General features: G+C 39.0%; 1 protein-coding gene across 2 annotated transcripts in view; it reads left to right on the forward strand.

The window, feature by feature from the left end:
* The window catches only part of Slc9a7 (solute carrier family 9 member A7), a 174,843-nt gene that overhangs the window by 95,335 nt on the left and 55,068 nt on the right, over positions 1-24,440 (forward strand). For both annotated transcript variants that reach the window (XM_037199035.1, XM_037199036.1), the window contains exons 5-12: positions 693-805; positions 13,038-13,143; positions 14,023-14,164; positions 16,378-16,483; positions 16,653-16,741; positions 16,832-16,945; positions 19,144-19,255; positions 20,252-20,405. In XM_037199035.1, coding sequence (XP_037054930.1) covers positions 693-805; positions 13,038-13,143; positions 14,023-14,164; positions 16,378-16,483; positions 16,653-16,741; positions 16,832-16,945; positions 19,144-19,255; positions 20,252-20,405 — 936 coding nt within the window. The remainder of the gene's footprint in view (positions 1-692; positions 806-13,037; positions 13,144-14,022; positions 14,165-16,377; positions 16,484-16,652; positions 16,742-16,831; positions 16,946-19,143; positions 19,256-20,251; positions 20,406-24,440) is intronic.

The raw sequence follows: 24,440 nt of genomic DNA on the forward strand, positions 1-24,440 counted from the left end.
CCAGCTTCACCCAGCCCCCTAATTTTTATGACTTGAGATATACTATCTTACAATTCTACATTTGTAGTGATTTATTATACATTATTTCAGGCTCTATCTTCCATTCTCCTCAATCACCCAGTTGCTTAAGATTCTTTAACTTCGTGACTCATCAATGACCATACCTCACAGCTTATATAGTTGTTAATGAGAACAACTTTTAAGAATGAAATCTTCAGGGGCTGGTAATGTAACTCAGTTAGTACAGTTTACCTAACATTAACAAAGCTTTGTGTGGTGGTGGTTTATATGTGTAATTCCACAACTTAGAAGGCAGAGGCAAGACAATCAGAAGTTCAGGGTCATAATTGAGTGGATCAGAAGTTGAGGGTCATCCTCTGCTACATAGCAAGTCAAGGCCAGATTAGTCTACATGAGACTCTCTCTCTCAGCGCCCCACCCTCATGCACACACACAAAAGCAACAATAGCAAAAGAAATACTCAGATGCTTCTGCAAGATAATAACTACAAAAACCATTCCTTAGTGCCAAAGTTCTATTTGCCTAGGTTTCTGGTAAGTGTCCAACCATAAAAGCTGCCTATTGCTTTCCTGAATCTCCCTTAAAGTACGATGTTCTAATAGCACTCTGTTATTATGTTTATATGTCAGCAAGATTTTTTTCCCTGACACTGTTTGCCTATCATGTTACAGAAATCTTATGTATGGGGTGGTGAAACTCATGAAGATTGTGGGCCAGCTCTCTGATAAATTTTACTACACGGATTGTCTCTTTTTTGGAGCAATTATTTCTGCCACTGACCCAGGTAATTAGACATTTGGCTTGACCATTATTGTTATTTAAATCTTATGAAGTTCAGAGCAGTCATTGACTTTTTTTTTGCAGTAGAGAGACTGTGGCATTAATAGATGATGGAGGAAGTAAATAGTAGTTAGATCTAACAGATTTGCTTTCTAAGAGAAGTATATATTTACTTTCTGTGGTGGTTTGAATAAGATGTCCCCCACAGTCTCAGACACTTGAATGCGTGATCCTCATTTGGTGGTGCTGTTTGGAAGAGCATAGAAGGTGTGGCCTTGTTTGAGGAAGTACATCACTGGAGGTGGGCTGTGAGAGTTTTAAAAGCCTCATGTCCTTGTTCGTTCATTCTTTCTGTGCTTGTGGTTTAAAATGTGAATTTTCAGTTTTCTCTAGCTACCATATCTAGTATTTGTGACCACGTGGAGAAGACATAATGGTAATGGACTCCTATCCCTCTGGAACCTTAAGCCCTAATAGACCCTTCCTTCTACAAATTGCCTTTGTTATTTGTTTATCATAGTGGTAGAAAATTAACTAATATACCTTCTTACTGTTTTTATTTTGATAAAATGCACAGCATGCAATTTAGCATCTTAATTTCTGAGCATATGACTCAGTAGTGTTAAGTATTGTATCATTCAGCAACTAATTTCTTGAACTTTTTTATCTTTTTTAAAGATTTATTTATTTGCTTATTTATTTGTTTGTTTATTATGTATACAGTGTTCTGCCTGCATGCCAGATCTCATTACAGATGGTTGTGAGCCACCATGTGGTTGCTGGGAATTGAACTCAGGACCTCTGGAATAGAAGCCAGTGCTCTTAACCACTGAGCCATCTCTCCAGGCCAACTTTTTTATCTTTTATAACTGAAACTCTAAACTTATATAGCAACAACTTCCCTTTTTTCCTTTCTATCCAGCTTCTTTCAACAATCATTCTCCTTTCCCCTCTATGAATTTAACTACTATAATTTCCTTGTGCATGTAAAATCTTACAGTATTTATCATTTTGTCACTGGCCCATTTCGCTTAGCATCCTACCCTGTCAGTTCATCCATGGTGCAGCATATGCCATGCTTTCCTCCCTTTTGAGGTTGAATACTATTTCACATTTTGCTTATTGAATCATCTGTTCAAGGACACTTGAGTTATCTCTATCTGTATTTCCCTCTTGTCTTTCACTTTAGAATGACTAATGTAGACATACTTTCACACTGTGTTCTTTTTCAGTATTGTGCCTTCACCTTCCATTAGGAAACATACATTTGGCTTGAATAATTATTTTCCTTTATGGAAACAGTTATATTTATAAACATTTTTGTGCAGAGTTCATACATAACTACCATACTGTGATGTAATTTTTGTAAATCTCTTATCTTGTAGTTTTTAATTGTTAGATGAACTATTTCCTAAAAGTGGAATTAATGTATAGCCCTTCTCCCCCACACCTCAAAAACAAACAAGATGGCTTGACTGCAAGTTAGAATGTATAAAGCAAAGCAAGGGGCTAGAGAGATGACTCAGTGGTTAAGAGCACTTGCTGCTCATGTAGAGGACCCAGGTTCAATTTCCAGTACTAACATGGTGGCTCACAACCATCTGTAACTCCAGTTCTAGGAGACCCACATATAGGGAAAATACCCATACACATAAATTTTTAAAATCCCCCCAAAGTATCAGCTATTTCTTTTTCTAATGTCAGTTATTACAAGTCTTCTCTCCATGTCAATAGATTCAACTAACTGCAGATCAAATGCAGTTTTAAAAAACTCCACATGCATATATGTATTCATGTGTATACATATATACTCCTAAATATAATCACCTGGGTCCATATGTTACTCATATATCTATTTTCAGGGCTATGAAAAAAGAGACCATGAATTTGAAGGAAAGTAGGGACAGGTATTTGGAAGGAGGAAAGGGAATGGAGAAATGTAATTAAGTTGCAATCTCAAAAATAAACAAAAACAATTGCACATGTACTGAATGTGTACTTTTTTTCTTGTCTTATTCCCTAACCAATGTAGTATAACAACTATTTACATAGCATTTATCTTGTACTATTACAACCAATTTAGCTATGCTTTCAAATGCAACATGGTACAACATAGGTTTTTATATACACACATCATTTTACATAAGGGACTTCAGCATCCATGGATTTTGGTGTTTGTTTGAGGAAGTTCCTGGAACTGATTCCCTTCAGATAATGAGGATTGACTGACCATACATCTTAGAAATAATTTAAGGAGAAAGGATTGGTCTAGTCCTCAAAATGGAGGTATAAAAATCTTCATGTTTCTGTTATTGCTTAGATGTACAGAAGCATACTTGTATAAAATACTCTCTAATATTCTGAACAGTAATAATCTTAAAGACAGTGATAGTTCCCATTTGACCAGGCCTCTTAGGGGCCTCTAGATTAGTGTTATTCCACAGAACTTTCTGCAAAGAACGTTCTATATTCTGCTTGCTCAGTTCATTATGATAGCCACTGATCATGTGCTGCTACTGAGCATTTGAAATGTGGGGTACTGCAAACTGAAGAACTGAGCTTTAGCTTTCATTTAATATTAAACAATTTAAATTAAGTGACTTCATATGACTAGTGATCACCACATTGAACAGCATGGTGCTAGACAGTTGTGTAGTTCTGAAGAATCTCAGTGTTCCAAAATACAGTAACCTTTCTTATCACCATATATCATCATAGACACTCTCAATGAGTATTGAAGGATTGGCTGCTTGAGGCAACTTGGTTTGTGAAAAGAAGATGAGATTGTGGAGTCTTAGCCTTTGGGTTAAGCTCTCACTGGGCCAGTCACTGATCAACTGGCTTGGGCCTACTTTCCCTTCTCCCATTAGCATCCTCATCTATAAAGTAGAAGTAATGGTTTCTGTTTCTAATGCTCTTGTGAGAATTAAATGCAACCACATATGCAAAGCACTGAGCATATAACATTTGCTGATTATGTTAGTCTCTGCACATCTGACTCAGGCAGAGAGTTCTGCTTTCCTAATGTTTTTTAAAAGATAAATAATAGATCCTCACTACTCAAGCATGCTTCTAAAAAACACCCTGAAAGGTAGCTTTATTTAAATGCTAAGCTGTCTGTGACTGTGTTTAGAGGAGAATTTGTTGAGGAATAGATTCTTCAGAAGCCTGAGAAAGCTGTTTATGCTGTCTGAACATATGTTACTATTTATGTTTGTGTGTAGCTTTATTACTACCATCTTATTAGTACTATCACCAGTAATATGAGGTGAGTGTGATGAAGATTGCAGATACTATTGTCTGAACTATTAGTGTTGCTTTAGTTAATTGGATAAAATCCCATTTTTCCAGATTACCTATATAACTGTTTATTTCCGTATAATGTGTCTATGCTATGTTATAAAATAATGGAAGGCGTTGCCATGTGACATCATTTTTATTTGGCCTCTGAAGATTGTCATAGTAAGAGTTCCATGTAAATAAAAGTTCAGGAAACTTAGAAGTTTAAACTTGTTAGACATTAGAACATTAACTTTAACTGCTTTTTGAATGGATAGCTTTTGAAATGTAGGATGTTTTAAGTGTTTTACTAGCCTCCTAAAAATCTGCTGTTGGAAAACTGCCATAAAAGAGATTGAAACTTGAGTACAGAGTTAGAGGATAGTACTAGAAAACAAACAACAAACAAACTAAAAAGAGGCCCATTTATGCTTACAGTGAAGTATGACAGTTAACCCACTACGAATTTTACAAAACAGAAGGTTATTCACTGGGCAGCTGAGGATGGAGGTGAGAGAACCAAGTTGTAAATCCTCTTCCCTGAGGATGGGATGGGGCTGTTTATAGGATAATGGAGCAGGGTAATTTAAGATATGGGGAAATGTGGCTGGAGGTGAAATAATCAGTGGTCTAAACACATGTATAATCAATCTTCATGGGTCTTCATGGAACACATGTTCAGAAAATGGTAATGCTAATATGATGTGAGGGAAGACTAGGTACCTGCAAAAGCCCAAGTGAAGACTTGGTGGTATCAACAAAAATGGCCTTGAAGTTATCACTTAGGCTGCTGCAATTATTGTAATGCTCACATCAGAGATATTAGCTACACAAAACTAACGTGGGGGTGACTAACTTATAATAATATAGTTTAGTTGTATGAATTCCAAAATTAGTTATTTTAAAACTCAACTGAGCCAGTAGCGGTGGTGGTGCATGCCTTTAGTCCTCAGGAGGCAGTCAGAGGTAGGCAGATCTCTGAGTTCTAGGCCAGCCTGGTCTACAGAGCAAGTTCTAGGACAGCTAGTACTTCACAGAGAGACTCTGTCTTGAAAAAAAATCAAAAAAGAAAAAAAAAAAACCTCAACTGAAAGCAAGTGGGGGTGTGGAAGGGCAAAATCACAGAAACAAGAGTAAAGTGTTGGTGGGGATAAATGGGACTAGGCCAGTTGCACTTGCTTGATTGTTTCTTTTGGAGACAGGGTCTCATTGTAGACCAGGATGGCTTAGAACTCACTGTGTAGCACAGGCTGACCTCATTACTGCCTTGGCCTTCTGAATGCTGGGATTACAGGTGTGAGCTACCACATCTAGCTGTTTGTTTAATGATCAGATTTGGGAGTTTGTTCTCCGGTGAAATCTTGGAGAATGAAGTCTTTTTCATTTGATAGTACACAGAATGGCTCTCAGGAGAGCATTGAGATGCTTTTGAGCAGCAACACACACATATTTACAACTCTATCACTCTTTTGATAAATACCCAACTGATGATTATGGCCCATTGAGCAAGGAGTTGGTTTTAAGGGGACTACTAGATCAGATTGGCTTCTTGTTCCTAAGCAATCAAACACAATTCTAGTATGGAGTGGTATTGACTGACAGGAAAAAAAAAGAGCTTCTTATCCCTGATTACACTATACTTAAGATATCAATCTTTGGTTTTCTCATTGAAAATGGCACCATATATGTGGGGGCAGAGACCTCTCCACTTGTGGTTGGTAACATGGGGTTCTTATTTCATCTCTTTGGATGGTCATTTTAGATTGATCTGCCATTGAGGAAAGAAAATGTAGGATTCCATCTTCTACTGTATCTGTAGGCAGCTTTCAGAGAAAATGAGTGCTATTTCTTCCTGTGACTCATTATGAAATGGTTCCCCTAGTCTTGATTTGTATGTCCATGCATGTACGTAGGGGGTTATGGAGAACCAAACTCAGAGCACACTAGGCAAGTGCTCTACAATTGAGATGCAGTCCTAACCCTGGTACCTTTCATTTTAATCCTGTTTCTTATGTACACCTCCAGAGTCAATCAGCATAGCAGATTTTTAAAATCTGTGATCCAAATTAGTTGTCCAAAACTAATTTTCTAGTTGTACCACCCAATTGCTCACCCTTTGAGATATGTTTCCAATATGCCACCTACCTGGTCATTCTTCCTAAAACCCCTTTATAACTCTTTGAATTAAGTCCATTTTGTATATAGTGATATGGGTACTTTTATAGTGAACATTCACAAATATTAAATGGTATTTCATATACAAGTGATGTGTTCAAGAAAAGTCAGTTGAATGAACAGATCAGGTTATTAAGATGTTTTTTCTTCTTCCTATGTGTGCCAGCTATTCTGTGATTTTTAAAGGGTCCTGCTGAGGTGGGATGGCCTTGTTGCATACTGTATTAGTTAGCTTTGCATCACTATAGTAAAATGTTGGAAACAGTAACTTAATAAAGAGAAATGTTTTTGTTTGTTTGTTTTGTTTTGTTTTTCTTGAAACAGGGGTTCTCTCTGTAGCCTTGGCTGTCCCGAACTTGCTTTATAGACCAGGCTGGCCTCCAACTCAGAGATCTGTCTGCCTCTGCCTCCTAAGTGCTGGGACTAAAGGCATGTACAACCACACACAGCTAAGAAATGGTTGATTTAGCTCACAGTTGGGGAAGTTTGGGTTGAAAATCAGGTATTCCCAATTGGTTTGGCCATCTGATAAGTGTCTGGGATGGTAGTGGTGGGGGTGCATACTTTAGCAGGTAGTCATATCTCAAGCCAAGAGCTCAGAAATGGTGAGAGACTAGGGTCCCCCACAACACTAATTGAAGCCCCACCTTTCAAAGATCCTCAGCTTCTACTAATGTTGCTTCTTAGAGGACCAACCCATTTTATGTGACAGTTTGAGGGACATTCAGATTACATTCAAATAAGGGCAAATCCCTTCCTTTAAAGGTGACTTTCCAAGCCTGTTATCCCTATACCATTCTCTTTTGGATATTTCCCCACTGTGGTCAGGCATAGACCTGCACCACAGAGTTACTGACATGCTTTATAAGGTAATAGCAGGAATAAAGAGGAGTTAAGATTCATATGAGTTCTATGTAACTGTCTGTTGTTAAAGCTTTTAGATATGCTTTCATTGTCGTGAGCATTGTTTTTACCATTAATAACTATAGCATTTTTGGCAAACCATGTTTTAAAGTCAGAAAAGCTTTTTGAAGTCATATAGTATATATAATTCTCCACTTTGTCAAATGTGATGGTTACTTTTAACTGCTCACTGATTGGTTTAAGAAACACTAGGGCTAGGCAGTGGTGACGCACACCTTTAAACCCAGCACTCTGGGAGGCAGAGGCAGGCAGATCCCCATGAATTCAAGGCCAGCCTGGTCTACAGAGTAAGTTCCAGGACAACCCTATAGAGAAACCCTGTCTCAAAAAACAAAACAAAATGAAACGAAACAAAACAAACAAACAAATACTAGCGCATTAATAAGGAATACCTTTGAGTATGCTTGTGAGGGTGTTTCCAGAGTAGATTAAGAGTAGGTTAAGACATGTCCAGAATGTGTGGGGCACCACTCTGTTGGCTGGAGTTCTAGACTGATTAGTCAGGGAAAAGAGGCACAGTCAGCTAACAACAGCATTCATCTCTCTTTGCTTTCTGATTGTGGGTACAATATGACTAGCCACTTCATGCTCTTGGTAACATTCCTTCCCAGCAATGATGGACTATATTCTATCAAACCATGGGCCAAAATAAATCCTTCCTTAAGTTGTGCTTTTCAGGTCACAGGTATGAGAAAAGTAACAAGTACACCAAATCTTTGGACTTTGCTGTATGCTGAATTCTTCAACAGTTGATGGCTGTTTCATGTCTTCTATTTGCCCCTTCACATTTACCTGCTGCCCTTTCCTCTTTCTTAGCCACAGAGGCTGACTTATATGGAACATGTCAAAGGTTCCTTTGCTTTCTGTTTTCCCATTGGATTTGTCTTCCAGTGAATGCCACTGGAAGGAAAATGGAGGTACAAGAGTCCTTCAGACCAGTTGTACCTCTTCATCTGAAATAACAGCTCTTATTAGGGGATCCAGTCCATACAACTCCAGGTTCTGATAACTACTCCTTGCTCTTGACCCTTCAGACCTATAGATGAAAGTTCCCTGGTTTTTCCTTCAAGTGCTGTCTTCTCCCTTCTGTTTTCCCTATACTCTTCCAACACTTTTTTTTTCCAGAGCTGAGGACCGAACCCAGGGCCTCTACCACTGAGCCAAATCCCCAACCCCATCTTCCCACACTTTTATAAATAAATTCCTTATAAGGCTCTTTTTCTTGTTGTTGGTTTTTGTTTGTTTGTTTGTTTGTTTGAGACAGGGTTTTTCTGTATAATAGCACTTGCTGTTCTGGAACTCCCTTTGTAGACCAGATTGGCCTTGAACTCACAGAGATCCGCCTGCCTCTGCCTCCCTGTGTGCTGGGATTAAAGGTGTGTGCTACCACCACCCAGCTAAAGCTCTTCTTAGTTTGCTGTTTGAGTGTGCCATTTGTTTCCTTTTAAGAACCTCTCCGACTGATAGAGTCTGATGCCCTGGATCTTCTGCTTCTAAATTGCCAAGCTTAGATACTGTCCATTTTTATTTGCTTCCATCAGTCTTGAGCCCTTAATCCCCAAGTAGCTGATGTGGATAGAGCCCCACCCACAGCAGTCCACAGTGGGCACATGATATAACTAAGGAAATGAAACTTCTCTTGTGTCATCACTGAGTTTTGGGGGATTTCAATACTGAAGTACAGAGCGGCCCGTGCATTACAGAGTTTGTTTTCTTATCCTTAACTGAGAGAAATGGTAACATTAGCCTCCTCAGAGAGTTTTATAGGAACTGAATTAAATTACAAAATGCTTAGCATGGTATCTGCTTTATGGTAAGTCATCAGCATTCATGATTATTACTGTTAATTTTTCTCCAACACCTGGATTTTAAAAAAAGCAATTCTTATATACTATATAATTATAAAGTACTAGAGTCCAATTTTTTCAGAAGGAGCCATAAATGTAATTCATGTAATAAGTTAACACAGAACACAACTTTTTAAAAGTCCTATCCCTAAAGATTTCCCTATTGTGTAACCTGTTACATCAGGTTGAATGGAAGAAATTGACTTTGTGTTTTGAGATAACATCAGTGTTGTAAGAACATGTCCTCTAAGAAGCATTGCTGGCAGGCATGTAGCCTGTTCCTACTAGCTTATACCATGCATGATACAGAGGATAGTCTTCAGAACTAAATTAGTTATTTATTTTTTGTAAATGAATTAAAATTTTTGAAAAGGAAAACATGTTGGAGGGCATGTCACTTTGAGATGTCCTTTAGTCCCTAACAAGAATAGAGAAAGCAGGACAGCAAAAGAAAAAACACCCATAAAGGAAATAACAGACTATTCCTGCAGGAGCAGTGAGGCTTGGATACAAAAATAGCACCTCTGCAAAGGAAAAGAGGGGGTGCTGATCATATTGACCGCTATGAAACCCAGAAATTTCCCTCCAGTGTTTACACACTAAAGTAAGGATCCCCACTTGGAATAAATATCATTAGCCTATATGGTGACACTTGAAACTTGAGAGGGACATTTAATGTTCAGATTTACTGCTGAGTACAAGGATACTGAAGGAGGGCAGAGGCTGTGCGAGTGATCTAGGTTATGGGGCTCTCAGAAATACCCAGAAAATGACCATCAAGGTGATGCAGTTGGTAAAGGCTCTTGTACAAGTTTAGCAACCTGAGTTCAAAACCTGGAATCCTGGTAAAGGTGGAAGGGGAGAACTGACTCCACAAATTTGCCTTCCAACCTCCACATATTTGTGTGACACACAATAATAGTAATTTTTTGAGAGAGAGTCATACTATGTAGTCTTGGCTGGCCTGAAACTCATTGTATAGACCAGGTTGGCCTCTAACCCACAGAGGTCCACCTGCCTCTGCCTCTCAAGTGCTGGGATTAATGGCATGTGACACTATACCCAACTAATAATACTTTTTTAAAAAATAAGTAAGATAAGAAAATATATTCCTGGAAGAATTGATCCATCTCCCAAAGAGGAACTGCTAGGACTTGGTTGACAAGTCATTAAGAGGAAGACAGATTAAATTCTCGTTGGAGTGGGATGGAAGATGCTGGAGTCAGTGGATCTCAGAAAGTATTGACGAAGTGGCCATATTTAACAGTTCCAGGCAAAACTAGATTTATTAGTTGTTTGTAGTTGCTGTGAGATAATTTCATGGCTGAAGGTAAAATAAGAAAGACAGAGTTTATTTTAGTGTATGATAGAATGCACTCTAGAATGATAGAGTCCGTTGATGATGGGGAATGCATGGCATGATAGCAGGAGCAGGAAGCTAGATAATCACATTTTCATATACACACAGGAAGTGGAGGGAGGAAGTGGAATAAGCCTGCAAACCCTCAAAGCTTGCTGACTCCAGTGACATACTTCCAGCAAGGTTCCACCTCCTAAAGGTCTCATAACCTCTCCCAAACCACCAGCTGGGTACTAAGTATTTAAATACATGAGCTTATGGAGGATATTCTAATTCAAATACTGCATCAGAAAAAGGAGCCTTTTTCGACCTTGACACACCTTCATTAAGTATAAACAACACAATCAAGTTGAGGTTGAACAGCATGTAAGCATAAGGAAAAATGAAGTTAACCCCTTGAATAAGAAAGCTATAATAATGAGGTCAGACTAGGAAAATATGCCTCCTTCCCAAAGGATGTAACTTTCTTCATATTCCAAAAGATGCTAAGGTAAATTAAGAAAGTGATAGACAACCTGTTGTAGTGGTGCATGTCTTTATCCCAGCACTTGGGAGACAGGGGCAGGTGGATTTCTGTGAGTTCAAGGTCAGTCAGGTCTACACAATGAGACCCTATCTCAAAGTAATGATGATGATGATGATATAAAATAAAGACCAGGAGGTAGTGGTACACACCTTTAATCCCAGCACTCAGGAGGCAGATTCAAGTAGATTTCTGTGAGTTTGAGGACAGCCTAGTTTACAGGGTGAGTTCCAGGATAGCCAGGGCTACATAGAGAAACCCTCTCTGGAAATCCAAAAGAAAAAAGAAAGAAAGTGATAGGCATTACAAAAGAGCTGTATATGACCCAGGCTTGGAAAGTTCCAACACTAGAGAACTAAATCATAAGGCACCTTGAAAAAAGAACTCACAGAAGGGGAAGGGGAAGAACATAGCAGAGTGTAAGAGGTATTTTTTTAAGTCCATTTTCTTTTAAATGGGCAGAATGAGATGATAGTGTCAGAGAGTGTATATTTGGGCTATTAAACTATAAAGAAAGGAAAAAAGGTCACTATAAAATTCACACAGTGGTTATTTTTGAGTGAAGGGGGTTTTAGATTGGGATGGCACATGTGCATGAAGGGCTGGCAAATTCTTGAATTGGTTGGTGGTAAGAAAATTAACTTGCTTATAATTACTCACTAAACTAAGCATTTGGTTTGGTGTTCTAATTCCATAAGTAGTTATACTTTTGGATACAAATACCAGAAAAACCTGGTTGTTACCATCTTAAACAAAAATAGATGTTTATCTTGAATTCCCACCTGTGGTGTGGTACCATGACTTCTGTCCTAGCCGGTCATCTAGGACCTTCAGTGGTGCCTCTGCTGCCTTGTGGAGGTAAGCTGGCTGCATGTGCCTGTCCTCTCTCTCTATCCTCTTCTGCAGATAGGGCCCAGGGATATGGCTAACTATCTTGTGGTACACAGGTCAAACCCCACAGAAAAGCCATTATCTAGTCTCAAACACCATTAAAGCTAAAGTTCAGAAACCATATTCTAGCAGTAAGTCTCAGTGCGTATTGTCTGGGAGTAATTGGGGGTCCCCCCAAACCCTTCTAGGAGCCCATCAGGTCAAAACTGATTTCATAATAACAGCAATACCTTATTTGTCGTTTTTGCTCTTGTCTCTTCCACATGTACAGTGGGGTCTTCCAGAGGCTGCGTAAGAACATGGTATTATTTGTCCCTTAGATATAGAAACATTTGTGAGAAACATCTGCCTTTTGTCAATCCAAGAGTTTAAAGGGATTTATAAAAATATAGAACAATGGCTTCCTTTTCAGGTTTTTATTTCAGAAATTGTAGTTTTTTATTAAAATATTTTATGTTAGTACATTAAAAGGTTAATTATTATTTTAAATACACAAATACTTATTTTTCTGTTGTATTCAATAAAATATATATCCGTATTAGGAGCACAGGTCTTAGAATATAAAGGAGTTTAGAGGTTAAAAGTTTCAGAACTACTGATCCAGAGAATCATTGGTTTTTAAATGCTTCAGAAATGTAAAAATAGGGAGAAGTGTAATTATGTACTGGGCATGGCAATGCTTGTCTGTAATCCCAACATTCAGGGGACTGAGGCAGGAGGACTGTGAGTTGTGGGCAGCCTGGGCTATATAAGAGATCCTTTCTTAGTTATTTATTCCCTAACAAGTATAATTACAGGTAATTTGTCATGGACAAAGCCTTTATCAGTCTTTTCTGCACCCCAACTCTGTGCTGGGTTCCGGGAACACTGGGGTCAAAAAAATAGGATTTCTGTCTTTAAAATTTTGCCAACCCACAAAAAGAGACAAATCATATAAGTGCCCCCCCCCCAATTTTCTATGCAAGGTATTTTCAGTATATGGTGGCATTAGGGCAGATAGCATGCATGTACTTAGGTGCAGGATCATCAGACTCAATGACCACATCAAACCTCATCTAGATTAGAAGCTTTTCATTTTCCCTTTTATCATTTACTAGACAGACCATCTGTCCTTGAGTTTGCTGGTTACTAAGATACCTTGTCCCACCTAATGTGCAAATAGCCTCTATAAATCTGGAATCGGTGGTTTAAGGGCAGAAGCCAAAACTAATTTCTGTGCTTTGGGCCTACATTTCAGTGACCGTGTTGGCAATCTTTAATGAACTGCATGCAGATGTGGATCTTTATGCTCTTCTTTTTGGAGAGAGTGTCCTGAATGATGCTGTTGCCATTGTACTATCCTCGTAAGTAACTGTTTCTGCAGGGGGGTTGCATAATGTTTCTGACTTTGTCCTTCAGCAGAATTCAGGATGCTGATACCATCACAGCATGGTGGCTGCAGCTTAAATTAAATGTATTTGCTCTGGGCAGTGCTTGGTAGACTATATGTTTGTTGATATTTTCAGTTACAGTTAGTCTCCTTTTCCTAGATATACAGTTTAAGACCTCTAGTGGATGCTTGAAACCATACTGAACCTTGTTTATGATTTTCACATACATACAACTACATATCTATAATAAAGTTCAGTATATAAATTAGACACATAGAAAGTTAGCAATAACTAATAATAAAGTATAACAATTAAAATAATGTTTTAAGTGTAATGAAATTATGCAACAAGCTAGCTCTTTGTCTCAAATTATTATTGTACTTTTCACTAACTTGTAACATTTTATGGCTTTTCTTTGACAGATCCAAATTTTCAGCAACACTATTCTTTTTCCTTGGGAATATTATAAAGTAAAATAAAGGTTGTTTGAACATAAGTGCTGTAGTATGATAACCTCAATGGTTTCTAAGGGACTAATAGTCAAGTAGCATATACCATGTGAATACATTAGTCAAAGTAGTGATTCATGTCATGGACAGGATCCAGCTGGATGGTTTGAGATTTCATCATGCTGTTGAGAACAATATACAATATACAACTTATAAATAGTTTATTTCTAGATTTTTCTACTTAATATTTTTAGATTGAGGTTGACCTCAGGTAACTAAAACCGTAGAAAGTGAAATAGTCAAGGAGGGGACTATTAAGCGTGTCGTGGTATAAAACAAGGGTGGTCTTTAAAAAAAAAAACAAAAACAAAAACAAAACTTTCTCTCTCTTTTTACACTCCAGGTCTATTGTTGCCTATCAGCCAGCAGGACTAAATACTCACACTTTCGACGCTGCTGCCTTTTTTAAGTCAGTTGGCATTTTTCTAGGTATATTTAGTGGCTCTTTTACCATGGGAGCTGTAACTGGTGTTGTGACTGCTCTAATATCCTTTTTTAAAAAAGTTTTGGCGCCTGCCTGGATACACATATATATGATTATTATGTTTGGAAAGAAAAAGTTCTTGGTTCCTCCTTTCAGATCAGAATCTTAAATTGGTTGTTCTCCTGAAATGTGGTACTTCCTCAGCTCCGTCAGGTATAGTGATTGGGCCCCTAAGTAAGAATCTGAGAAAAAGACTGGAAAATTGGACTTAAAAAAGAAGAAGAAATGAAATGGGTGTGGGGATATGTTGGGGTGTCTGAAGTGGGATGTAGGGAGTTGGGGTGCATATGATCAAATACATTGTTAAAGAATAAGTAAAACAAATTCTGTCAAATGAGAATATGAAAAAGGAAGGAAATAAATCAATGAAACATAAAGTATACTAAATAAAATTTTAAAAATGGTGAGTTCAACTCTAGATTTTTCATTGTCCTTACTGTTGCTGCTTCTCTCCCTTTCTTATATATAGCCCAGTTGGAACACTAATTATAGGGGATGAAGAGACTGAGGAACCCAGAGGAGGCTTGTAGTCAGTGACCACTGCTCAGGCAGCACTTTAGCTTCAGTCTGCTGGTGCTATCTGCTGTTCAGGGACTATTGCCTAACTACATTTTAAATGTTGAGAAGCCAAAAGTAGCTAGCAGCTACTGTGTCAGACAGCACAAATCAAGATGGCTTTGTTTAAAGGCCCTAGTACTGAGGGTCTAATTGCTCAGTGAACTTATTTGTGAGTTGGATCTATGTTGATGGTGTATTGAATGGCAGTGGTGGGAGGAAGATTCCCTGTGTTCTCAAAAGGAGACTCCAGCACTTTGTTGCTGTTCCAGGAGTTATAGATTTCTTTTATTTTCCTGTCCCATACATGGGTCAGGCCTTAATGATCCATGGGGACCAGAGCCTTAAGAGCCTGTCTTCCCAGGCCTGCCTAAGGCCTTCCCAGCCCTATAAGAAGTAGCCTATCAGTCAAGCCTGCAGCCAGAGATTTATTCATAGAATCACAGTAATTCATTTACTATACAATTCACCCATTTAGAGCATGTAATTCAATTGCTTTGTATTCCTTATGTTATTAATTTTTAAAATCATGATAATATAATAAAATTTGCCTCAGTACACAATTTAAAATTAGTAAGTACAGGAACCAATAAGATGGTTCAACAGGTAAGTATTTTTACCACCAAGCCTGATGACCTGAGCTTGATGGGTTCCCTAGAACCCACATGGTATAAGAAAACTACTCCCTTACAAGTTGTCCTCTGACCTTCATATGCTTGCTTAGCAGGCACATGTGTATCTCACACACACCACCACCACCACCACCACCACCACCACCACCACCACCACCACCACCACCATTTTAAGTTATTAAATACATTCATAGTGTTGTTTAGCCATTCCTACTACCTGTTCCCAGAATGCTATTCCTTATCTCAGACACTCTGTGCCAATTCAACAACAACTCTGCACTCCAGCTCTGGCTCTCGTAACTGTAACTTGTATTCTACTGTAAAGTTTCTTTTTATTTTGTGTGGTGGTGGGGTGATCAAACCCAGGACTGCAAACATGGTAGGCAAGCACTTACCACTGAGCTACACCACCAGCCCCTGGAAAGCTTTTTTTAAAAATTTTTGTTACTTGAGAATTGGAGTTTGGGGCTGTAGAGGTGGCTCAGTGGTTATGAGCACTGGCTGCTCTTCAGAGGACCCAGGTTCAATTCCCAGCACCCACGTAGCAGCTCACAACTGTGTCTGTAATCCCATTTCTAGGGGATCTGAAATCTTTACACAGACATACATATAAGCAGAACACTAATGTACATACAATAAAAATAAATAATTGAAATAAAGAAAGAAAATTGAGCTGTGTGTGGTGGTGCATACTTTTAATCCCCGCACTTGGGAGGTAGAGGCTGGTGGATCTCTGTGAGTTTGAGTCCAGCCTGATCTACATAGTGAGTTCCAGGATATCCAAGGCTACATTAAAAAAACAAACAAACAAACCCATGTCTCAAAAAGGAAGAAAGAAACAACAAAGAGTGGTAGAGTACCAGCCTAGCATGTTCAGGGCTCTTAAGTTCCGTCCAGACACTATAACATTTCAAAAGAGAGATAAGACCACCCCCCAAGGAGGTGTAGGGAATGAGTTAAAAGAATAGGGATCTCAAGTGTCCCTGCTGCCCATACCCAGAGTTGCTGTCCTTAACCTGGTGCTGACGTGACCAAGTTTACTAAGCTGCACTGCTTCCCCCTGCTGGAGACGGCGCTTTTCTTCCTGATGTCCTGGAGCACATTTCTTTTGGCTGAAGCCTGTGGATTTACAGGTAGGTTTACTGCTGGGCTCAGCAGGGCCTGTAAGAGAGGAAGGGAAGGAGGGAGAAGTAAGGGAGGAGAGGTGTTATACAAGGCTCACCTGCCATAATTTTTTGTGTCGGTCGAATTTTTTTTTCTTGCCTCTTCTTTCCCACTTATTTTTAGAAACTCTTTTGACAGGTGTTGTAGCTGTCCTTTTCTGTGGGATTACACAAGCTCATTACACATATAACAATCTGTCGGTAGAATCGAGAAGTCGAAGCAAGCAGGTAAGAGAGGCCCTTGAGCCTGCTGGGCTGCCAGGTATCACAGCAAGAGGTGTGCAGAGCTCACAGCTTCCTCTTCCCTTCTTCATGCAGCTTTTTGAGGTGTTACACTTTTTGGCAGAGAACTTCATCTTCTCCTATATGGGCCTGGCACTGTTCACCTTCCAGAAGCATGTTTTCAGCCCAATTTTCATCATTGGTGCTTTTGTATCCTTTTCTTATTCCACATTGTAGACTGAGAGGTGACCTCTGCTGAGAAAGCTGTATAACCACTAAGAATAATCATTTGATTATTGTCTCTGTTTTGAATGGGTAACTGGGTCAGCTCTAGTTCAGGATATTTGCAGGGAAGCTTCTTAAAGCTTGATTTCCAGGACTGACATTTTTCTAGTATTTTCTGTTTAAAGCTAGTGCTTGATGGGCTATTATTTGTTTTGTAGAGCTCTGTCCTGGGTAGATCTAAAAGTCAGTAACCATGTCAGTCCCCAGAATTATTTTTGACATGCCATTGCCATGTCAACTGTTACACAGGAAGTTCCCTGATTTTAATGACTAGAAGGTTCCAATCCTCTCTCTCTCTCTCTCAGCTGCATAATCCAGCTTGGCCAGCCACACCCCATGCTGCCCTTGTGTGTGTGTGTGTGTGTGTGTGTGTGTGTGGATAGTGACCATGCTTTCACTCAGGCTGCCCTGCTGCTGTGGATTATGGTGGCAGAGACTTCTTTGATTTTCTAAAACAAGAAGGAAGGGGGTTTGGAAGGAGAGGGAGAGGAGAGAAAAGGAACAGATAAGATTACAGGGAAGGAAGAAGAAAGGAAAAGGAAAGACAAAATACTTAGTTCTTTGACATCAGCTATTGGGAATACAGTATTTGGAAAGGCGAAACTTTGGGTATTTGGCTTAGAAAGGATGGATGTGAGTGCCTAGCAGTGGCTCAGTGGCTGAGGGTTTGGCTCACTTGGTCTTAGATACTATTGTTTTTTATTAAAGTAAACTCTTATGGCCCTAGATTTCAAGATCCTATCCCTATTGCCAGACATTTGCTTGTCTTTTTTGTTGTTTGTTTGTTTTGTTTTGCCTTTTTGAGACCTCATGGGAATCCTTAACTCTTAAAATGTTATCTAAAAAGAATATTTTTCTCTTCTGGGATTTTTGTTTCATGTGCAAGAATGTAGGGGGCTACCCCTTCTTAGCTGCTAGATAGTAACAGTACTAGAATCCTACCTAGTTCCTACTAGTGGCTTCACACATTCACTAGAGGAACATCTTAGAATCTGTTGGATTAGGTTTTCTTCACTCAGACTTAGCATATTGCTCTGATTTGTATTTCCTGCACAGCATACTGGAAGAGATAGTGGGAGGAAGGCCTTGTTTATAGAACATGGCCTGTTGGCTGGGTGAGCCACATCCTCTGGGAATCCTAAAAGGTTGCTGACCACTTAAGGAGTTTTCCTTCACCTCTGAGATAGAATATGTATTACAAGGACTACCCATTTCCTTTTTTAAAAAACAAAATCAAACAAGGAAAGGAAGAAAGACAAAAAGAGCAGGAAAACAGTTTATACTTTACCCTGGAGGAAGTAGAAGATAGTTTGGCCCTGGTTTCTGTCTGAAACAGCTGTGTCTCCTGCAGCTGGTGCATTGCTTGGCGGAAGCTCTCTGTTTGCTGGCTCCTGCCCGAGTTTCCTTTTCTGACCAGGGAATTGTGCAGATCTCTCTGTTGGGTGCTGTTTAAACTTGGCAAGGGAAAGATGACTGATTTCCCTGAATTCTTTGCTTTTCACAGTAGAGTTCCCTTTTCACATTCATCCTTTTCTACTTCTTACATTCCCCAAAGGACATTTAAGCTACATAGGCGGAGACTTACTCTGAGTTCATTTGTGTGAGTGAATGTCTCTTTGTGGTAAGACTACTGGAGGTTTCTTCACTTCTATTTTTGGGTGCTCCCTGGGCATTGAAGTCCTTAATGTTTTCTTACAAATGAAGCTTGGTGGCTTTTTCCCAGCAAAGTTTTTACAGTTTAACTCCAGAATTATTTTTCTTTCTTATCGTTTTCCTTCCAGTGGAGCCCAACATAGTGCATGTGTTGTTCAGTCCCCACTCTTGCTATGGTACTTTAGATTACTTCTGGATCAGTTTTAGAGAAACCAAGGAATCTGTCAATACCAGTTCAAAAGCTACAACAATGTGTTTATAAGCTGCAAATTATTGAACTAAGAAGTAGAAAGTTGACCAAATGACTCCCATTTTGTTGCTGGGAGATTGTTTCATGGGGAATCCAGGCATTCAGACTTCTTTGGGCAGCTGCCTGTATCACAGCATTCCTAAAATTCTGTGGTTAACCAGAGTGTTTTGAAGTGCCATTCTGGAAACTTATTGGGTCCTTAACCTCACCTGGTGGTCAGGTTGCCATCTTCTTGGGTAGAGCTGCACATATCTACCCACTCTCCTTCTTCCTCAACTTGGGCAGAAGGCATAAGATTGGCTGGAATTTTCAACACATGATGATGTTTTCAGGTAATATATATATATATATATATTATATAACATATATAAAGAAAATATATAAAGAATAAATTTTATTTAGTAAATAATGAAATATGACTAAAATATAATCAACTGGGCTTACAGCATACATCTGTAATCACAAACTAGGAAGGGGGAGGCAAAAGGATCAGGAGTTCAAGGCCACGCTTGGATGCATATTGAGTTTGAGGCCAGCCTGGGCTAAATAAGACCCTGTCTCAAAAATCCTGTTATAGGTCAACCTATTTTTTTACTTTTCCATGAGATATTCCCTCCTTTGCTAAGAAAAATACTGCCCTGTTTTTCACAAATGTGCATTTGAATATATTCATACTCTGCCAACCTGTCTGTTGACTGTGTGGTATTTAGATAGAAGACTTAGAGAGCTTATTATTATGCAAGTTTCTTTTTTTTTTAGCTCACTAGCAGGAGAATTATTTAAATAGTAAGAGTGGTTAGTACTCTAGAATGTGCTGTACAAAGTGGTGCTGCGTTTTTCTTCTCATGCTGGGAATTCTGTGAAGGCCAGTTCCAAAGGGAAGAAGTGATAAGTAAAATATCCCCTGGTAGTTTATAACTCCGCTGATGCAATAAGCCAATCAAGCCAAATTAAAGTCCAGGTTTAATCTGACCAAAGCATTCAGGGGAAGAGGGGAAATCATGAGGCTGCTACCAGGGAGGGGGCCTTAAATACCCTCTGGGGGAGGAGCAGCTGCTTGGCAGGCTTTCTTTGGCCAGGGTCTGGAATGGGAGTAGCTGGCCGAGCCCCCAGCAGAACATCTGGGCGGGGCTCAAAATGGGGCCTGAGTTAGAGAGTCCCAACTAGAAGAAGATCATCCATACTTTTAAGAAGCTTCTACCTGGGTTAAGGAGCCAGGCTCTGAAGCATGAGGCTAGAGTTTTATTATCCCCACAGTGGCAGTGCAATTTGAGGAATTGTTATTAGGTTCCCTCATCAACAGAGATCTCCCTGTTTGGTCCTCACAGGCCTGAGGGGAGCAATGGCATTTGCACTTGCCATCCGTGACACAGCATCCTATGCTCGCCAGATGATGTTCACAACCACACTGCTCATTGTCTTCTTCACTGTATGGGTCATCGGGGGAGGCACCACGCCCATGTTGTCATGGCTCAATATAAGGTCAGTTTGGAACCAAGCCAATTTTGTGTCTAAATGGGTCAGTTGTCACAGTTCTTGAGAATGCTCAATGTGCTGTGCAGCCTGTGCTTGTGAAAGGTTTTCATACTTTTGGTTTAAGCAGTGTGTGTGTGTGTAGCGGGGTGCATTTTAGATTTTTTTAAATTAAAATTTGGACTATTGAGTTTTTTAGGATATAAAAGCATCAATGAATTCTAAAAAAAAAACAATTTAAAATAAAATTATCAATATACACAGGAACTAGGATGAGCTGGCTCTTACTAGGGCAGAAAAATCTCCTTAGCCAGAAATCAAAAGAGGCAAATAGAGTTTTGCTTTCTTAGGAATTTGTATGTCATGTCTCTTCTTGCTTCTGTGTAAAAAAGAGATGTTATTTTCTATGTAACCCTCATCTGTTATAGCTCCGTGACATCTTTTGTGTGTGGTCTGTAGCTTTGCCAGGATAGAGGATTGTTGACCTGAGTTTGATTTTTTTTTTAATTTTTCCTTGATCCTTCTGCTTCTACTACTCAAGCATTGGAATTATAGGCATGTGTCCTCACACCCAGACTGTCTTAGTTAGAGTTTCTATTGCTGTGAAGAGGCATCATGACCACAGAAATTCTAATTAAGGAAAACATTTCATTGGCTTGCTTACAGTTTCAGATGTTTAATCCATTATCAACATGCCACCATGCATGGTACCATGCAGGTAGACATAGTGCTGGAGAAGGAGCTGAGAGTAGAGAGGGCTACATCTTGATCACTCGGGCACCAGGAAGTGGTCTGGCACACTGGGCATGGCTTGAGCATATATAAGACCTCAAAACCCACTCCCATAGTGACACACTTCCTCCATCAAGGCCATACCTACTCCAGTAAAGCCACACTTCCTAATAGTGACATTCCCTATGGGTTTATGGGGACCAATTACATTCAAACTACCACACAGACTCAGGAATTTTATTTTTTAAAGAACATTTGGATTTTATACTGTGATTTACAACACCATATAGTCAAAAAGGCATTGACTGGAGCGGGAGTCCAGATACTCATAGCCCAGTAATGACTGATCTCTGACCCCTTATGTTTTTGAGCTCCAGTTTTCCTCAGATAAAATGAACCCTTATGCCAGAGTACTTCCAGGGCCTTCCACATGCAAGTGTTAAACTCTGCCTCTGTATTCTGTGTCACTGGAGGTTCTCTGGCCACCTGTTGTGGTTTCATGTCTGCACAGGGTGACTGCGACCCATCAAGGAGCCACTTGGTTAATGTAAATGCCTGAAGAGTCACTCTCCAAAGAGCCACAAGGGGGCAGTATATCTTTCTTTATTGGTCTTTATTTTCCCTCTAGACTGTAGAATGCCAAAGACAGTTGGAGCTCTTACAGACTTCAAAGGAGAGAAACAGGATTTGAGAGACTAGCCTCTTCTACCTGAGGCTTTTATACTAATAGTAGGCAGGGATTCCTGGGTTTGGCCACTGCCAGTTATGCCATTTCTGAGACTCATTTCTGTCTCAGACTGCAGATCAAGGCAGGGGCTTCTTGGTGACAATCAGGGTCCTCACTCATGCTTGCATTGCAGGTGCCATTTGCATTTCCATGCATATATATTAAGATATGGTTCTCACAACATTCCCATAGTTGAGATAATACCACAATCTCTATTTTAAAGTTGGAGAAATGAGACAGAGAGCAACGGTTTTGCTCTAGGTCACAGAGTTTTAAGAGGATGAGGTGCGATTGGAATTCAGGAAATCTTGCCAAGGCTTGTCCACTGTGCCATCTGTCTGTAAGAAGGGTTGTGCTAAAGACTGATTTCCTCATAAAATTTGTAGTGTTTAGAATTTCAACTTCCTAGCATTAATACTAAGGATTGGATTAAAAAACACAGTCCATCCTTGGGACTATAAACCTGAAGAAAGAAATTATAGTCATGTGGCATTCAAATTGAGACATCAGATGAGACTGTCTTTGTTCTTTGTAGTAGCATGAGGATAAGACAGGTGGTTGATCCTGTGTACGATTGAGAGTCTTTGCATTCAGTGACCTGTGAAGTTACTTTCTGACAGACTCAGATTTTTGGAATAGGGGTGTTCATCTTATACAGAGAATTGTTAGACTGCTAATAAACAAAATTTTGTAACTTCTTCAGACTCCTTGATATTTGTATTTATCATGGGCTTTTGAAACATTGAATAGTACTATATAGCTTACCATGAATTTTTCGAAATTTTGAAGTCTTATTATGATTTATTTCTCATTCAATTCATAAAAATTCACTTTATGTATTCAGAAAATATTCACAATTATGCATAATTTTATGAGTAATTTAAAGCAGCTCCCTAAATGCATAAAAGTTCCAGGCTTCTCATTATTTTTTGCTATTCTCAGGAATTGTAGTAAGTTGCATAAGAACACAGACTTCAAAGATGCATTAAAAACTGTAACCCACCATCATGTAACTAAGAACAAAGGCAAAATATCTGGCTTTTTAATTGTGATGCTAGTGATAGAACTCAAGGCTTCAAGCATGCTAGGCAAGTGCTGTACCAGTGAGAGACATCCTCATTGTCTAACCTCTTTAATCCTTTCCTTACCTACAGAACATTTACAACATCACAGTATATGTACAACTATATAATTGGTTGTTTGAAAATGTTGTTCCAAGACTCCCTGTGGATAATAAACTCTGCAGATGCTCAAGGCCCTTATAAAAGTGGGGTAGTGTTTGTCCAGAACCCATGCCCATCATCTTAAATACTTTAAATGATTTCTAAAAGCCTTTGCTATTTCCTACAATGTAAATACTATGTCAACAACTGTAGTGCCATATTGTTTGGGCAATCATGACAAGAAAAAAGGTCTATATGCTCAGTACAGAAGCATTTTGGGGGATATTTTTAATCTGAGATTGATGGAATTCCACACACAGAGCTTGTACATGTGGAGGGCCAACTGAGTACACAAAGCAAAGAGGGCATCACCCCCTGGACACAGTGAGTAATCAGAAAAGGACCCCTCAGGCAAGAACTGTTGGTTATCAGGCAACTAATAAACAAACTTTTGTAATGTTCTCAGACTCTGTGATATTTGTATTTATCATGTACTTTTGAAAATGTTGAATAATATTATATAACTTGTCAGGAATTTCTGAAAACATTGAAGTCTATCATAATTAATTTCTCATCCTATTAATAAACTCACTTTTATGTATTCAGAAAATATTCTTATTTATGCTTGATTTTATATGAGTAATTTAAAGCAGCTCCCTAAATTGTATAAAAGTTCCAGGCCTCTCAGGAATCGTCTGGTCACCCAGGTCCCTACTGTTCAGGGCCAGATTAAATCATGTGCATTTTCATTCTATTTTATAAGTACCTTTCTTTTTACAACCCCAAAACATATTTGGTACAAATAGAATGAAATTATTTTCCACTGAGAGTAGAGAGTTGACTTTTTTGCACTTCCTCATGATCTTTTCAAAAAGTGGGCCATTAAAATAGTCTTACCCAGAGCAGAATATGTGGGCAGCTTTCTGAGAAGTATGTGATGGCTCAGCTAGGCTGGAGCTGGTAAGAAGTGAGCAATTCTGTTGAGCAGAAAACCAACAGTTCCTGTAATACTTCTTTTCTGCTTTGTGATCTGTCTACTTTTTGGTCCCTTCACCATGTAATTTGGTCATGTTGTCCATAGATAACATAGAGAAATAAAAATGAATCTTTGGAGCATGGGTGATCAAAATTTGCTATTATTAGTATTTTAGAAAAGACTCAGTTTCACTGTTCTTCATTGGTAATGTCATGTGAGTTTTTTGAATTGTCAAATTTAGGGAAACCTCTCTCAAGTTTCTTTGATATGTGAGCCAGAATATTTCAGAGCATAAAAGCTATGCAGCAAAATTTTTATTCTGAAATAGTTATAGAACTGATAGTTCAGGGTATACATTGTGCATATTTCCCTGTGCTTCCATCTTGCATAATTGTACCGTATCACACCAAGAGCTGAAGTGGGTTCATGTGTGTGTGGTTCTATAC

The sequence above is a fragment of the Peromyscus leucopus genome, chromosome X (assembly GCF_004664715.2).
Source record: "Peromyscus leucopus breed LL Stock chromosome X, UCI_PerLeu_2.1, whole genome shotgun sequence".
In the NCBI taxonomy this organism is placed as follows: Eukaryota; Metazoa; Chordata; class Mammalia; order Rodentia; family Cricetidae; genus Peromyscus; species Peromyscus leucopus.